The following is a 17308-nucleotide window of genomic DNA, read 5'->3' on the forward strand; positions in this document are numbered from 1 at the left end:
GCTCTTTCCTGCTGCCATCCCGACGGGGAACCAGATCTCAGCGGCGGCGGCGGCCCAGTAGAGTGCCTACCAGGTGAGGCCTCCGGAGGGGCGCCCACGTCCGGCTCCCCCCTGGTATCTAACCAGCTCCAAGCCTCCTGCGGTGTGTGGAAAAAGTGGGAACGTTCTCCAGCGATGACCCGCAGCCGAGCCGGTAACAACATAGCATAGGGAAGCTGCAGCGACCTCAGCTTCCGCTTGACCGCCAGAAAGGAGGCCCGTCGTCTTTGTACGTCTCTGGTGAAGTCCGGGAAGACCATGACCCTGCTATTATCAATTCTCAGGTCCGGCAGGCCCCTGACCCTCCGGAGGATGCGATCTCTATCTCGAAAGTGCAGGAGGCGCATCACGATTGGTCGCGGCGGTTCTCCTGGCTTGGGAGGGCGCGCCGAGACCCTGTGGGCTCGCTCCAGGGCGAAAAACTGGGAGAGTCCCTCCGGAGCCACCTCGGCCCGCAGCCAGCCCTCCAGGTAGGCGACCGCATCTTGGCCTTCCACCTTTTCTGGAACCCCCACGAGGCGGAGATTGTTGCGTCTGGAGCGCCCTTCACTGTCCTCGGCCCTGAGTTCCAGCACCCGGAACTTCTGCGCTACCTCCGCCAACGACGCTTTCAGGGTAGCCACATCCCCAGGCAGGTCTTTCAGGGTTACCTCCGAGGTCGCCACCCTCTCCTTCAGCTTCCTGTGGTCATCCTTCAATAGGGTCAGGTCCGAGCCGATGGTGTCTATACGCTTTTCAAGAGCTTCCCGTGACGCTACGATCGCCTGCATTATGTCGCTCAAGGATGGATCTCGCTGGCCGGTCGAGCTGCTTGCTCCAGACGTCGGCGCATCTTCCTCCACTAGGTGGCCCGGGTCGTCCAGCTTCAGTGCTTCGAAGCCCTTCTTTTTGCCTCCTCGCGCCATTCTGCCGGGCGGAAAGGTCTGCGTATCTTAGCGGAGGTCACCAGTGAATCAGGGCACTCCCGGAACCCCCTCCGGTCTCGCCTCAGTCGCTCGGCTCTGCACCTCCAAGCCCTTGCCAGACAGGACTCTAGTCCGTCGATCAACTCCAGTCGCTTTATTATAGGTGGTGACTGCCCTCCTGGGAGTCTCAGGCCGGGTTCGCGCCTTCAAGCGCCAGGCCCAGGTCCGCGTATGGCGCGCAGGCGCCCCCGGTCAGGAATCAATCCCCCACCACTAGTAGTCCAGGTGACTCTGTGGTGGACACCAGCGAGGCAAGGCACTCTTCTTCGGTCCCGCCTCAGTCGCTCGGCCCTTCTGCACCTCCAAGCCCCTGCCAGGCGAGGCCCCAGTCCGTCGATCAACCCAGGGAGCAGTACTCACTGTGCCAGGGCGGCGGGATAGCGGGGTCCCCGCTGCAGTCGCCTGGCTAGGCCTCCCACACCGGGGGCATCACAGCCTGATTACGCTCCTCCGGGCGTCAGGCCCACCGCAAATTCTGGAGCTCGAGTGCTCCCGGCCAGGAGGCAGTCCTTCTTCGCCAGCAGCACAGGTGCCCCACTGGGGTGGGTGTCAGGCCCCTCCGCCGCCTCCTGCCACGCCGCCGAAGCTTGCCCACCGCTGGTCACGACGTCTCTGCAGGCGCCCCGCCTCCCAGGGTGGAAGGGGCACCAGGGGTATCTCCTAGGCGGTAGGGGAAGACAGTCCACCGCAAGGCCGCAGGGTCCCCACCGCCGGCAGCAAGGGCAGAGTCTGTCACTTGCGCGGCGCCATCTTGGGGTCAGGCAGTCTGCCGGCCCCTCGCTCTCCGGCCTCTTTCTCTCCGCTGCGCCAGGCGATGCCTCTCACCTCTTACAGGCTCGTGATACCTCCGTTATTAGGAGGGGGAATTTTCAGGGGCCCGCTGGGTGTGCTCCTGCTGTTAGGTCACCGCCGCCAGGCACATTAAGCTGAGACAGCGGCCGCCATCTTGTCCGCTCTTTTCGCCGGTCACCTCGTCCCCCGAGACACGGTCGCCGTAGGTAGCTGCCAGGGTTTTCAGACCGTCAGGGTCACTCCCAGTGCTCCCAAGACCCTCCCACATGCATTCAGGGGTCCGGGGTTCGAGCCGGGGTGCAGGATGTGCTGTGGTGCGAGGCGGGCGTGGAGGAGCTCCGGAGTCCCGCTTCCACCTACATCGGCGCCGTGGCCACGCCCGGCGACGGATCTTTACTTCTAGTAGCCGGTAAAGCACGTAGCTGCCTAGTGCGTGTGGTAGGAGGCGAAGGCGGGGGACTAGATGTAAATAAGCTGGAAGTATTTGACCCCAAGTCATCACAGGGGGGGCATTTGATACCTGTAGGGGTTCAAGGGGGTTATCAATTCCTCCATTTAAATCTGTGGTAGCTATTAGGGGAGGATTTAGACTTGATGGATAAAGTGATAAATGCCTTTCCACAAGTTTAATCTCCTTGGCCACAAATGATTCGGCTGGTTTCAGGAAAGCGTCGAACGTCCCCACACCCCCTACCCCTGTGCCTCCTTTATGATTTAATTTGGCCATATATCAAGTCAAAACAGCTTTTAATATCAAAAGGGCCCTAGCACACTATAACCAGAGGTGATAAATGTAAATGGGACTGATCAAGTCAATTCATGTCTTACGGCTCACTTGTAGGTACTTTAGGCCTGGTTTCCGCCGGAAAATGGAAGAGAACTGGCCCCGCCCGGCCTCTTCTGGCCCCGGATGGCCACAGATGGCCCGCCCTTTGCCCAGGCTTAGCCCGGCGCTGCCCGCGCGCGGACCCGCGATGCGGGGGCTGGCCGGTGTGAGTAGTTGGCCTGATGTATGATGCTCACTATTCTAGTGATCACCTTGTATCAGTCCAAACAACCCTTATGGTGGTGGTTGTAAAGTCAACCTTATAGACAAGCTATCCTAGGGGTAGCATAGACCTAAGCAGTCTTAGGCTTAACTCAAGAGGGCATGTGAAGCCACCTGTTTTACCATATGCAATCCTGTAATATCACATGAAAGGACACCACACAAGTTATATATTATAAAAATATATGTATTTATTACTAGAATAATCATCTGTACTCTTTATGAGTGCAGAGGCACAAGCGTTTAAACAAAAGCACAGTTAAACATTCAAAAGTTGCACAATTTTGGATAGGCCCGGTGGCCACTCTAACCATATACTAAAAAAATTGTATAAGTACCACCTCTCGAACAATGGTAGGGCCTAGGGCCTTGTGAATCGCTGGGGCTACTCGGGACTAGCAGTGATGAAGTCGGGAGAGGCCCGCGGGACACGGGTGCAGTGCCTAAAGCACACGCATGCACCAATGCAAAGTCAATGGCGCGTAAAAGTTCTAAAGTTACTGTTTTGGAAGTCATCTGACTGGAATAGAATCAAACCACTTTAAACTAGGACACTAGAGGTGTAAACCACTACAGGAGCACCGGTGTTAGCTCGTTACCTCACCCACAGGAAGCGTGTGCATAGGTGCCAAAGTGTGTCGGGTTTCGTCGTGGAGATATATGGAGCCTGGAGCTGAAGATGCTGCAGGCGGCCAGAAGAGTCCGGGTGGATCCAAGGGTGGATCGAAGTTGTAGAGTACCTGAAAGCAGAGGGACAGAGTCTGGGTCACTAGCCAGTGACCAGGATGGAACCAGGAAAGAACCAGGCGATGTCGGGCGTAATCAGGTGGTTGTCGTGAAGCTAGTCTCCTCTGCCACGTGGACTCTGGGGCATCGACGATGACCTGGAGTGGAACACGGACTCACCCACGAAGGCTCTCGCTGTTGACGGTGTCGGCTTCCGGATCAGAGTCAACAGGCCTTGGCAAAGGCAACCCACGCAGGATTTGAAGATCGCTTCTTACTTGGACCGGCAAGGTCTGAGCGGTGGCTCCTTTTCAGGGGAGCGAGGGCCAGTCTGGAGCAACCAGACCAGCAGAGTAGTTTCGTAGTTTCATCGTCATAGGGGCCACTAGCCAACGGGCAAGTGACCGGACAACGCGTCAAGCAGGAAAATGCAAAAGAGCCCCACGCAGCACTCGATGAGTGTGGAGGGGAGATCTTCGATGCACAAGCTGCTCAGGGCTGGGGCTTCTCAAAGCCCAATGCACAGCTTCGAGGGAACCTCGGGGGCTGCACAGTCAGCACTTCGCAGTCTTTTCAAGATGGCCGGCCCCACGCTTCACGTCGCCTCCACGGGTCTCAGGTTTGCTGAGACTGTGGATCGGGCTGTTAGAAGTCAGGGAAGCTGGGTCTTGACGATCTCTGTCGCTCGAGTTCCGGCGGGAACTGCAACAAAGCAAACCGTTGGGCGCTGGATGGTGCCTGTTTGCACAGGGTGGTCACTCCTTGACCACAAGGGAGATTCTTCAGTCTTCCACGTCGAGTGGGATGTCGAAGGGTCCAGAGTTCTGTATCAAAGTTTCAGTCAGGATAATCTACTGCTCCTGGGCACAGCTCCTACCTTTATTCCAAATCAAGGGGCTGGATTACCTGCTAGGTCCCTCCTAAGGGTGGGACCCAGGAAGGGGGTGGTTACACCCCTTTCCCTTTGTCCAGTTTCACACCAGCGCTGGGACTGGAGTGTCCCAGCACCGGTTTGAACTGGGCTATGCATGAGGAGCCTTGTGCGCCCCAGGCAGTGTCTAGTTTCACTCGCCCTGCCTGCCTCAATCCACTATCTCCTGTCTGGGGTGGTGTAACACCTCCCTGTGACAGGAAACCTTTTGTCCAGGCCTCCCCTGCCGGAGTTTCGGTCAGCAGCAGGAGGCCAGACTTGTGTCTGTGGCAGCAGCATACATGTTGTGATGCGGAGGCTCTGGTTAGATTTAACCGCGTTTAAGTAAAGTAACATGTCTTCTCCCTCTAGAAGGGTGGAATGCCACCCCCGTCGTCAGAACTGGCGAGGGGGTAGTATTCCAAAGTGTAAAACACCTTAAACGACATGTTTTGATAAAGCCAAACCAAAGTTAGCAATAACCGCGAGGATTATAATGCACTTAAGAGTATATGGTATGGCAATATCCTGGAACAGCTATAAGGACATTGATCCGAAAGATGCAGACAGGCTCAGCTCATGCCACAGCACCATCTCACATAAAACCAAGCACTCTGCCTCCAGGATTGTTAAGGCCTGCCATAGGAGTGACTTATAGGCATATATGTGGCCAGATATAGGTTTAGACGTAGGTATACTATATCTAAGCAAGGGGTGATTACAGCACCTTGCCCCAGCTGAGTGATCAGACAGTTGTGTCTGTTTGAATGGCCAGCCAGGGGTGGCAAAAGATATGCTGCAGCCCCTGGTAGGCCTTGGATGCACCTATGCCCTGGGTACCTATAGTACACTGTACAGGGGCTGATAAGGTGTCCAGTACCAAATTGGTGATGTACCTAAAGTACATGTAGGTTAATTTAGAGAGAGAACAGCAGGCTATGGGTCTGATTAGCAGGCCCACAGCCACAATATGTCGAAAACCAGTGAAGCAAAAAGCAAAAATTGGGGTGACCATAGGAAAGCAGACCCTACTCTCCTACAGCTGGTATTTAAAGTGCCTCCGGGCGCACAGGTGACGTGGCCGCTTCCGCCGCTATTGAGCCGCTAGGGAGCCTGGGCACTGTAGTCCTCCCCTCGGCGGCCGCAAAAGCTGGTGTTGTGCAGCGGCGGGAGGGCAGACAAAGTAAGGGCGGCAGAGTCCAGTAGCCAGGGAAGTAGGAAAGAATGCCCCGCAAGTTTGGCAGAAACACCCGCTCTGCCGGGGCTGGCCGGTATTTAAAGCGCCTCCGGGCGCACAGGTGACATGGCGGCTTCCGCCGCTATTGAGCCGCTAGGGAGCCTGGGCACCGTAGTCCTTCCCTCGGCGGCCGCAAAAGCTGGTGGTGTGCGGCGGTGGGAGGACAGACAAAGTAAGGGCGGCAGAGTCCAGGAGCCAGGGAAGTAGGAAAGAATGCCCCGCAAGTTTGGCAGAAACACCCGCTCCGCTGGGGCTGACCGGTATTTAAAACGCCTCCGAGCGCACAGGTGACGTGGCGGCTTCCGCCGCTATTGAGCCGCTAGGGAGCCTGGGTACTGTAGTCCTCCCCTCGGCGGCCGCAAAAGCTGGTGGTGTGCGGCGTCGGGAGGATAGACAAAGTAAGGGCGGCAGAGTCCAGGAGCCAGGGAAGTAGGAAAGAATGCCCCACAAGTTTGGCAGAAACACCCGTTCCGCCGGGGCTGGCCGGTATTTAAAGCGCCTCCGGGCGCACAGGTGACGTGGCGGCTTCCGCCGCAATTGAGCCGCTAGGGAGCCTGGGCACTGTAGTCCTCCCCTCGGCGGCCGCAAAAGCTGGTGGTGTGCGGCGGCGGGAGGACAGACAAAGTAAGGGCGGCAGAGTCCAGGAGCCAGGGAAGTAGGAAAGAATGCTCCGCAAGTTTGGCAGAAACACCTTGCCTATCCTTAACAGAGGTTATACATTTTTGTAATTTGCAACTCCATCCTTATGCCCAGATTCACCTTTGCTTGGCCATGCATTTCCAGTGTGCAGGAAAAAGCCCTTTTCAACATAGTCACCCACACTTTTTGCCTTGTATTTGATGTGATTTCGACTGGAAGTGCACTGGGTTCCTGTTAAACAGGTCTCCAGTACCAGATCTCTTTCCCAAAACTGTATAATTGTTTCCCAAATTGGCAATACCTTTGGAACTCCTTGTAAGTCCCTAGCAAAAGGTACCCCTAAGGTAAAGAGGGACCTTAGGACTGCAGCACAATTTGTGCCACCCTAAAGATGCATCCGCTGGGCTCAGACCGGCCTTGCCTCCATCCCGCCCCGCCCCTGTCGATGGGCTGAGTCCCGGGTGGATATGAAGGGGTCTCTATGCCAGCAGCAGGGCCCGCCCAGGCCAGCAATTGTCATCTGCTGCGCTCTTCTGGTCGGCCCCACCACTTCTGTGCTCATCACTGGTCAGCACACAGCGCTGCCCCACAGCAGCGTCAGCAGTTTGAATAGTCCCTCTGCTGCATTCACCAGCACCGCCGCCTCGCGACTGCAGTGCCTAGGAGGCTTCTTATCGAGGGCATTCACCAGTCCTCCCAATGGGCCACACATCCGCTCCTCGGGCTCTCCCCTGCCATGCCAAGCCCTCCTACTGCTTCAGAACGCTCAGCTCAGTGACTCACTGCACTCAATTACGCTGTCATCGAGGCCCACAAGAAGGGAGGAGTCATCCTTTGTATGCACCCAGCTGCTCTTCAATAGCAATGGCCATAAGCCTAGATGCCTTACTCCCCAGGGTCAGTTAGGAAGCCCCGCAAACCACTTTACTCAAGCCTGTCAACTTCAAAATCCACCAGAGGGGGGAATCTTGCTCCATGACTGCCAGCCGTCTTCCAGCACCAGTGCCCAGTAGCCTATATGCCTCGCCCTCCAGGGCTGGTCAGAGCAGGTGAACCGCCGATATCCACTGCCCCCAGTATGATGCAGAGAACTCCAGTGCTGCTCTCTATCTGGGTCTCCCAGTTTACAGCACCACTACGAGCCCCGGCAGGCATCACAAGCAGGGACAGCAATCCTGATCCCTGACTCCCTCCGGGTCACCTCCGTCCCTCCAGGCGTCTTTCCCAGGTGGAGCTGCTTCTGAGGGAGTCTCTCCACCTGCAAGCGCCCCCACATGCACTACTCTCCACTCCGGCAGGGTGCTGAATCCACGCTCGGGCAGAGGGGGGCCCTGCTCACCGTAATCGTCACTCCGCACCATGCCGCAGCAGGGCACAGGTCACTGCTGCCGATTATGTCACAGGAGCCAGCCTCCCAACAGCAGCGCGGTACTTCCAAGTCTGCCCGCTGCACCGGGTCCCTGTCGCCACAGCTCTCCGTTCAGTTGTTTACACCGCCACCTTGTGTCGCTGTTGGTGGCAGTTACCACTGGGCGCCGGGACTCCCAAGCTGCTGGAAACCCTCTGATGCACGGCGCCAAGCACACGTTGGGCCCCCAGTCTTTAAGGCTGTCTCTACCAGGAGCTCCGGTTGGCCCCAGCTTCCACAGCGCCCATCAGACTCCCGGAGCTACTGACGCTGCCATTTTACAGCCTCGACTCGGCTTCCTTCAAGTCTGCTGTTCACCCAGTAGATCTCCTCCACAGTTACTCTCCAGGTCGCCTAGTTGTCTAGGCGCATTCCTCCTTCGTTTCTGAAAATCAGGGGCTTCGCTTTGCGCCCCTTAATCAGGATAAACACCGGGGGCGGCACTGAGCTCTGCACTCAAGCGTACGCTCTCATCCGCCTTGTGGCCATGCCCATCCATTCCGTCGATCATTTGTTTGCATAGCACTTTTCACCCTATGTGGGATGGGTATGCCCAGACGTGGGTTCCTTGTTCACTGTGCCACTGGATACAACCTAGCCATGCTGATGAAGGGTAATACCCAGAAACCGGTCCCAGGATGCTTGTTTCCGGTTCAGGGAGGACCTGGCTAGGCAGTTCGGTCTGGACTGTTCCCATGAGGGACAGGGTCAAGACTGATTTGCATATGGCTGGGTCTAAACTGGGGTGGCATGGTGAGCAAAAGAATGATGGATTTAACCAAGATCTCTTGACTGGGGGTGAATGTATGATTTATTCAGCATTCCGTCCATCATTTGTTTGCGTAGCACTACGAAGAAGAAGGGCACTGAAGAGCTGCGGAAGCAGAAGACTGAAGAGCAATTAACTTGGCACCAGCCCTGCCGGTATCAATGCTGTGGTATCAATGCTGTTCAACGTCGAACCTGCGCCAAAGACGTCTCGTCCTGCAGCAGTTGTGCCACCAAACGTTGGGAGGATGGCCTGTCTTCAATAAAGACTCAAGAACTCCTGAAGAGCATTAGAACTGCTCCCCTGCATGCAGCAGGCACCCCAAGAAGAACCATGAGGAGTTTGGAGCCGCCAAAATCGGACACCTCCAAGCACCATTGCACCCAAGTCCCCAGCCTGAGCTGAAATGGGCCACCCCTCGTGAACTTCCCAACGTCACCTGCAGCCATTGCCTCTGGGTGCTGCCTTGGACCTGGCCTAATACTCACCTTTAGTCTGGGGAGACTGGTCTCATAAGTCGCTGTACTGTACCTGAATGCCGTCATTGTTTTTCCTGCCATGGGATAGCATTGCAACTTCTGAAAAATGCACTGTTGACTGTTTAAATGCAAAAGTATTTCTCTTGCCAAATGTGCTTACCTGATCGTATTGATTCTGATGCCTGAACATATATAAAAATACATGTTATTTTTATAAATTGGTGATTTCCTTATTGAGTCGTGTGCATCACTTATTGGCTATTGTGTGTATTTGCAGATGCCTATCACTCCTCTCTAACAAGTCTATTGCTGCTCAACCACACTACCCCTAGATTTAAACCAGCCTGGCTGATGAGGGGTAATACCCCGAAACCGGTCCCAGAATGTTTGTTTCTGGTCCAGGAAGGGCCTTGCTTGGCAGTTCGGGCTGGACTGTACCAATGAGGATCAAGACTAATTTGCATATGGCTTGTTCTAAACTGGGATGGCATGGTGAGCAAAAGAATGATGGATTTAACCCAGATCTGTTGACTGGGGTGAATGTTTGATTTGCTCCGCAATCCGTTCATCATTTGTGTGTCTTTTACATGGGGGTTAATAGGATAGAGACTGACAAATGCCCCAAAGGGCGAGGTAACAGGCAGGGAGTGTACCTCAACGCCTCTATTTTTCGTGCGGCAAATGAGCTGATTACCAAACAGTTCGAGCGGGTGTTCAAGTGAAAGGATTCCGATGGGCCCCGTGGGTTGAAGGACTGGCTGTTCCTACTTGCAAACTATTTGCTTCTATTTGAGCAGCCCTGTTTAATCTGGGCCCTGAATTGCAAGCATTCTTGACATCTTTAGGTGTTCTCAGATCTTCAGGTCAGAATCACAAGGTACAGAGAGAACTGGGCATCTATACTTAACCCTGAAGCCAGTGGCTTTTCATCAGCTTTGATGAACTATCATGCTGGGTACACAATATAACTACATCAGGAGGTCCTTAAATGACACCTGGGCTGCGCCCTTGCGCCCATGTCAATTATGGGCTGGGCTGCCTTGTTCGAGGTAGTGTTTCTAGAAGATGGCGCTACAGTTTGAAGGACATACTATAGTACCAAAAGTAGGTATATGCATGAGTGTGTGTGTGTGAGAGAAAGGCTTGCAGTAAATAAAATCAAGTATAGAAATTTTGCAATAAACAATTGTGGCAAAGATGGCCAAAAACCTGAAAGTTCGACATTAAAAACATTTATTTCAAAAAAATAAACTGAGACGAAAGTCTAACTTTACGACTTTTGGTATTCCAATCCAATCCAACGACTTTGGTATTCACAAAGGGCATTAAGTACTCGTAAATACCCTTTGTGAATACCAAAAGTTGAACTTTACGACTTTCGGTATTCACAAAGGGCACGAAACTCGTAAAGTTAGATTTCGTCTTATTTTATGACTGTGAATCGGGACCATAACCCCATTGTATTGAAGAACACACAAAAACACAAATTTTGTGAAGCAACAACAGATAGAATATGGAGGTAAGGGGCCATCAGAAAAGCACGACAGAAAGGAATGTGCATGGAGTCTGTGGAGATGGAAATGACAGGAGAAAGTGCCCACCAGCACAGGGCTGAGACCACAAAAGAACTGGTGAGCCGAAGTCCCAGGGGGACATGTGGGTGTCTTCTTGTCCGGAAACCAAGAGCTACCAGAAAAAAAATAGCACTTGTCAGCTGGTGGCATCAGAAGTACAAATAACTTCAGCAAAAACTGTAAACCGAAACGATGCGCCAATAAAGGTTTTTGATGTTAAGACAAAAACACATTTGAGATGCTGCATTTAAGAAACAGTTTGACAATCTGACGTACAGCTGCAATTTGACATGTCAAATTGTCGTGCGGGTACAACCTGATGATCAATGGCACAGGTAGCATTTGACAAGCTACGCTACAGGTTGGGCAACATGCCATGTGTGCCAAACACCTGGCATGTTGCAAACGGGCGCAAGTCGAATCTGACAGACAGATGCTGCCGAATTGTGGCCACGCGGCCTCTGATGAGCTGGCACATGCAGCAGGCACACACTTACACATTTCATCTCCCGGTCCCCGAAGATCCTGGTCAGCACAAACATCCGCAGTGGCACGGTCAGGATGAGAATGAAGGGGAAGGCCAGAGACGCCACGGTCGACATCACGGCCCAGAGAACAGCGAGGCACACCAACTGCAAAGCTGTGAACAGATGCATCCGCATTGTGCGCACCTGAGAAATAAGGCAGACAAAAAGAGGGATCAAACAAAACATGTACTAAAGCAACAAAGTTCAGCGACAGATGCTACTCTGACACCGGCTAACAATTCAGGGGCCACCATCAAGAAACAGACATCTATCGCCCACCACATCAGAGACAAACGACTGTAAAGCCAGCTAACACAGCAAGGAAGCACTACAATCAAGAGATAAACTTCTTTCTCATTATTATCTGTTAACAGTAACGTTGTGGTAACTTAACACAACGTTACCATAATCGCGAATGACTCCTCTTAGCCTCCCTATGACATAGGAGATTACAACGGGTATAAACATTCACTTCCAAAGAAATTCATGGGTGATTTGCGTAAATAACTAGGATGATATTTCAGAGAAAAACATCTTCCATCTGCTCGTAAAGTCATCACTATAACTCTCTATATCTACTTTTCTCTCATTTGCTGAATACTACTCGGACTTCTTAAAACAAGAACTTTTCAATGTCCTATCTCAGTCCATAAACCTAATATTTACTTGATAATGGTTTTTGGACTTGGCCCTCTCTGCAGGGCCACCCTCAAACATTTAGGCTTGCCTTCACCCTTCCTATTTTCTGACAACGTTTTAGTTGGCTTTTAGGACTCTGTGCACTTTACCACTGCTAACCAGTGCTAAAGTGCTTGTGCTCACTCCTTTAAACATGTTAAAATTGGATTACACTCAACTGGCACATTTCATTTACTTTAAATTCCCTATTTAAGTGGTACTACAGCTATCCAGGGACTGTAAATTAAATGCTACTACTCGGCCTGTAGCACTTGTTGTGCCATCTACTAAAGAGGCCTTTTAAAACATGTCTCAGGCCTGCCATTGCAGCCTGCAGTGCAATTTTAAACTGCAAAATCGACCTTGCAAATAAACCTTTTTGCTTGACCTCAGTCTCTCTTTTTAATACATATAAGCCACCACTAAGGAAAGCCCTAAACAGCTCACAGGGCAAGGTGTATTCTATTTAAAAAGTTGGGCACATACTTTTAACTTTTATATGTCCTGGTGCCGAAAAACTCAAATTTGTTTTTTATTGCTGTGAGGCGTACCTCTCCCATAGGATTACACTGAGTTGCCTTTTTACATTTAGTCAGTATTAACTTTTGATTGGGAGCAGGTAAAAATGCCCTCTTTGGTCTCAAATGAATTGCAATTTAAAGTACGAGTTACTTATCTTCGGTAACGATGTCTATGGTAGAGACGATTCTAGCCGCAGATTCCTTAACGTAGAATTATCCCCAGGCGTGAGACTGGATCTGGAATTTTTTTTGCCACAGCAACCCCGCGCACTGGGGGGACGGCATCATGTGTCTCTGCACCGGCGTAGTCCGCGTATGTGACGTCAGCGAGGTCACATAAATCCCACTCCGGCGCGCCTACGTCAGTTTTCTTGAGAACTTTTCCACGCCACAACATGGAGCCATCAGACAAAACTGTGGGAGTATGGGAACAGTGTGCGAAAGAGCAGAACAAAGGGATGGTGATGAACAACATCACAAGGAGCAGTGCCAAACACTGCAGTACCCAAAGGCAGGGAAAAAAGTTAAAAACAGAGCACAGTCCTGAGCAGCAACCCTGCAAGTACGGAGATAGACCCCCCTTGGAGGCAAAGAAAATATGTAAAATGTCATGATAACATGCTGCAGGACTACAACCCCAAACAATAACAATGAAGTGGAATCAGTCCAGGACAAACAATGAACTACAAACCTCCAAGACAGCTCCACCACAGAGTCTGACAACCCCATAAGGAACAAGGGGCAGAGGCACAGCCAAAATACACCAACCCAGAGGATAGCAGAGGGGCCAGAGCCCTTAGTAATAAAGGGGAGAGGGAGGGCAGGGGGCGGGGTTGAAAGTAGGCCCCAACCTGGAGCAACCAGAGCATAAGGGCACGGAAGTACCTATAACCCCATACTCCAATATGCCAAAAGGGGAGGAAAGGAACAAATAAACAGGACGAACATCCTGCCAGAAAGAGCGAAAGAATGCACTCACAGAAGACAGAGCCACCCACAGGAAGCGTATGCAGAAGACCAAGCCAAAGGTCCTCGCAGAACGGCGAGGAAGGGTGGGCCATGAAGGAATCTGCGGCTAGAATCGTCTCTACCAGATACATCGTTACCGAAGGTAAGTAACTCATACATCTGATAGAGACTACTAGCCGCAGATTCCTTAACGTAGAATAGATACCCTAGCCATACCCACGGGGATCAATTATTGGCTTGTCTCCCCTGGCATCTCCAGCTGGTATCACTCAATCACGACACTCCAGAGAACATACTCTGACCAGTCCCCAGTTAAGCGTCTCCTCAAGGTTCTCCGACCAGATGGGTTTGAACGGCAATGGCGTTTCCCAAGATTCGCCCTCATTGATGACCTTTTTCGCACTGAAGTACGCGAGGCCACTGAAGAGTTCCTCACCATCAACACTGGCTCAGTAGACACTTGTGCAGTCCTATGGGAGGGTTTCAAAGCATACATCAGGGGTGTCAAGCATGCTGGAGTGCTCAAAGATCTCTGCAACACACTTTCTCACCTAGAACGCAACCTGATGGAACTGGATAGCACCACGATGCACACTTTTAATCCGAAAGCGGCGGGGCAACGATTGGCCCTCCTTACTGAACACAGATATTCTGCAGATCAAGAGATACTCTTTCTAGGTAAATATCAACCTGCTCGGCGATACGGAGAAGGCAAGCGGCCAGGTTGAGTACTAGCTCAGATGCTTCGGCCCCCATACAGCAAAGCCTATGTCACTGAGCTGCGTTCTTTCCACAAACAAGGTGCTCACTGGCACCTCGAAATTTGTAACGATTTTCTTGATTATGTTACAGCTCTCTACACTTCCAAAGTAGAGCGCGATCCCACTGCTCAGGAAGCCTATTTATCTGAGAACCCAGGGTGTACAACATGAGGGGTTGCAACGTCACGCCAGTCGACCAGCTAATTGAAACATTTCGTAATGATGAGTGACATTATCCCAATACAGCCATGTTACAATGGAGAGGGAGTAGTGCAGCAGAGTAAGCTAGTTCTGGCACCTGAAAAAAGTTCCATGCTTGCGTCCGAGCCACTGTGTGGAGAGGAGGGCCTAACCCCATCTGCAGCCGCCTTGATTGTTTTGTTTGTATGTGTGGCAAAATTCCTGCACCTCGGTTGGGTTGTCGAAAATGAGGGCGCGCCATTAATATCAATTCTGAGTCTGGCAGGGTATAACATGCCATATTTCAAACCCAAATTCCTGAGGGTGGCTTTGACCCCATTATATTTGTGACGGGCCTCTTGCACCATGATGGTAAAGTGTGAGTAGAGAGATAATTTGGAGCCCTGCCACGTTGTGTCTCCTCGTTCTCTTGCGAGGCGTGGTGCGGTGTCACGATCCCGAAAGATCATGACGCGTGCGATAATATGTCTTGGAGGGCAGCCCGGGTTGGGCCGGGGCCCAGGGTGCGGTGAGCACGCTCCACTACAAATCCGGGGTAAAGGACTCTCTCCCAAACACCAAACATGTCAGCCAACAACGTCTCAACAAAAAGGTCTCGGTGGCCTGTGGCGGTGGTCTCCGGAACCCCCAAAATCTGGGTGTTATTTTGCCTGCTTCGTGCCTCGAGGTCTCCATTCTTAATCGCCACGTTCTTGAGGATGCATTCCACACGCTCTAGCCTTTTGAGGGACTGAGCGGTACAGTCCTCAATATCCGAGATGCGGGCCTCCGCCACATCTAAGCGTCTATAGTGAACTTGAATTTTGGCCCCCAAGTTCGCAAGACTCTTGTCTAGGGTGTCAAATCGTCCATCCAATGCCCTGAAGCCCGCTCTCATCTCCTGTAGCAGCGATATGGATTGAGCGGAGGAGTCGTAAGCTTGTTCTGCGCCCTGCCCACCCTCCACTAAGCTGGAGCTGCACTCAGAAACCTTCTCCACAAGCTTTTTGAAGGGGAGGGTCTTCTGTTTAGTATCCTTGCCGCCCATGCAACAACACCGTGGAACAAGTGGAGCGGCAGCAGAGCGACCCTTGTGTTGGTTGCAGGTATAAGGCAGGTCAGGGCTTGCAACTAGCGATTGGGAACAAGAAACGGGGGGGGTGCTATGGCCCAAGGTGCAGGTAGAGCAGGCAGTATTCTCCCAATCAGCCTGAATTGGATAGTAGCGGGCGCCACAGGGGGCAAGCGTGTAGACCTGGACGCCCGGAAGCAGTACTATGTCCAGGTTGAAATGCTAGCCCTGTGGGGATGTGCAGCTGGCCAATGGTAGACTGTTTATGGGTGTAGTCAATTGTGCGGAGGCCTCCGCCCCGGGGATGCTGTTCGCCTTCGCCACAAGCTACTTACAATGCGGTCGCAGCAGTAGTGGGCCAAATGATGCAGCAATTGATTGAGCGCAAGGCCAGATGGCCGCAGGCCGTCACTTGGTGGGCCGTGTGGAAACAGCTGCGTAAGGGGTGGCAACCGGGCACAGGAAGCGACGTGTTATCTCTTGCTTCTCCACCGCTATATATATGTATATAGAGATAACTCTAATCACTAGTGTATGCAGTAGACCTTTGTACTCTCTACCATTCCTATGTGACTCTTAAGAGTATATCCATTTGTATCTCTTCCTTGAGTGACTTTACTATTTGTACATTTGCAATTTTTCTTTCTGTTTGTATCTCTTCCTTGTGTGACTTTACATCTTGTACATTTGCAATTTTTCTTTCTGTTTGTATCTCTTCCTTGTGTGACTTTACATCTTGTACACTTGCAATTGTTTTCTGTTTGTATCTTTTATGTAACGCATGTAATCCTAAATCCTTATGTTCTGCAACTGGTTCTTATGTAAAGCGCTCTTACACCTTCGGGTAAAGTTCGCGCTATATTAAATTGCATAAAATAAATCAATAAATAAATAAAAATACAGGCGACTGGATGGCCGCCTCCGGTGCCCACCCGCGGCCCCTGATCCCACGGGCCATTAGGGAAAAGGCGGGGACTTGATGTGTGGTCCGGGGGCAGCTAGACGCAGCTGCAACCTGAGCAAGGCGGAGTTCATGCGGGGGAGGATAGCACAAATGAAGTCCCTCGCCCGGTGCACTCACCGCCTTGGTGGTTCCCTACACCTGTCGGCCATCAGCCGCTGGGCGCATCCATTCCTCGTCTGAGCCGTGCGGAGAAGGCCCTGGCTGCTGTCATTACTTGCTCCACCCCATAGCTCGCCAAGTGCCGGGAAAACCAATGATGACAGCACCATTCCGTGATCGAGTGTGATCGTCGTGCACAGCTTGCGCACAGCTATCCAGCTGTGTCGAGCTTGGGGTAATTACTGCAGTGTGTAAGGGGGATAATTGCTGATAATTGCTGCTTGGCTGGGACGGCTGGCGGAGCTTTAACGCCACGCAGCCATCTTGGTCGGCGGTTTGGCCACGCCCCCCCGCGCTTTCTGTTTTTGGCGCTATTTTAATTTTATTTGCCTTTAAAATTGCATAACTCCAGTTTTACTGATTATTTTTCATTTTGATCTCAAATTATTTATTACATTTTACTCTATTTTTCCAATTTGGTTTGGGATTGTTTTTGTTTTTTGTTTTTACTTTATTACTGATTGTGTGTTGCATAAATATTTAACCATCTGGTAGCTTGACACAAGAGAAGTCAGGCGTAACATAGAGGCACTGTGTTAAACACAAGTCGATTTAGTGACTTTTGTGTTTTATCCTGACAAGGAATGTGGTTGTTGCTTGAGAAGGGATTTTATCGCCCTCAATTAGGAACCTAATTTCTCACAATGGCCCTAAAGCTTAGCTTCTCTGCTGAAATGACACACCACTTACACCATGATTGGCATCTCACCTTTTTAACATACGGGGCATCAGGGTGGTGTTTAGGGGGCATCAGCAGAAGCTTCAGTCGCTCATAAAACTGTATGCCATTAAGGGATGTGATGCCCATGTACAGGAAGATACCAAAAAGCACAGCGAGCGGGATCTGGCGCAGGAGGTCTCCTATGACTATGGAAAGACCTGCAGAAAAAA

At 51.9% G+C, this 17308-nt stretch overlaps 1 protein-coding gene across 4 annotated transcripts in view; it reads right to left on the reverse strand.

Moving 5' to 3' along the window:
- Positions 1-17308, reverse strand: part of SLC4A2 (solute carrier family 4 member 2) — a 1409997-nt gene that overhangs the window by 40297 nt on the left and 1352392 nt on the right. For all 4 annotated transcript variants that reach the window (XM_078662834.1, XM_078662833.1, XM_078662832.1 and 1 more), the window contains 2 exons: positions 17127-17296; positions 11084-11257 (listed from right to left, as the gene is read on the reverse strand). In XM_078662834.1, the coding sequence (XP_078518960.1) occupies positions 11084-11257; positions 17127-17296 (344 nt within the window). The remainder of the gene's footprint in view (positions 1-11083; positions 11258-17126; positions 17297-17308) is intronic.

This window comes from Lissotriton helveticus, chromosome 10 (genome assembly GCF_964261635.1).
Source record: "Lissotriton helveticus chromosome 10, aLisHel1.1, whole genome shotgun sequence".
In the NCBI taxonomy this organism is placed as follows: domain Eukaryota; kingdom Metazoa; phylum Chordata; class Amphibia; order Caudata; family Salamandridae; genus Lissotriton; species Lissotriton helveticus.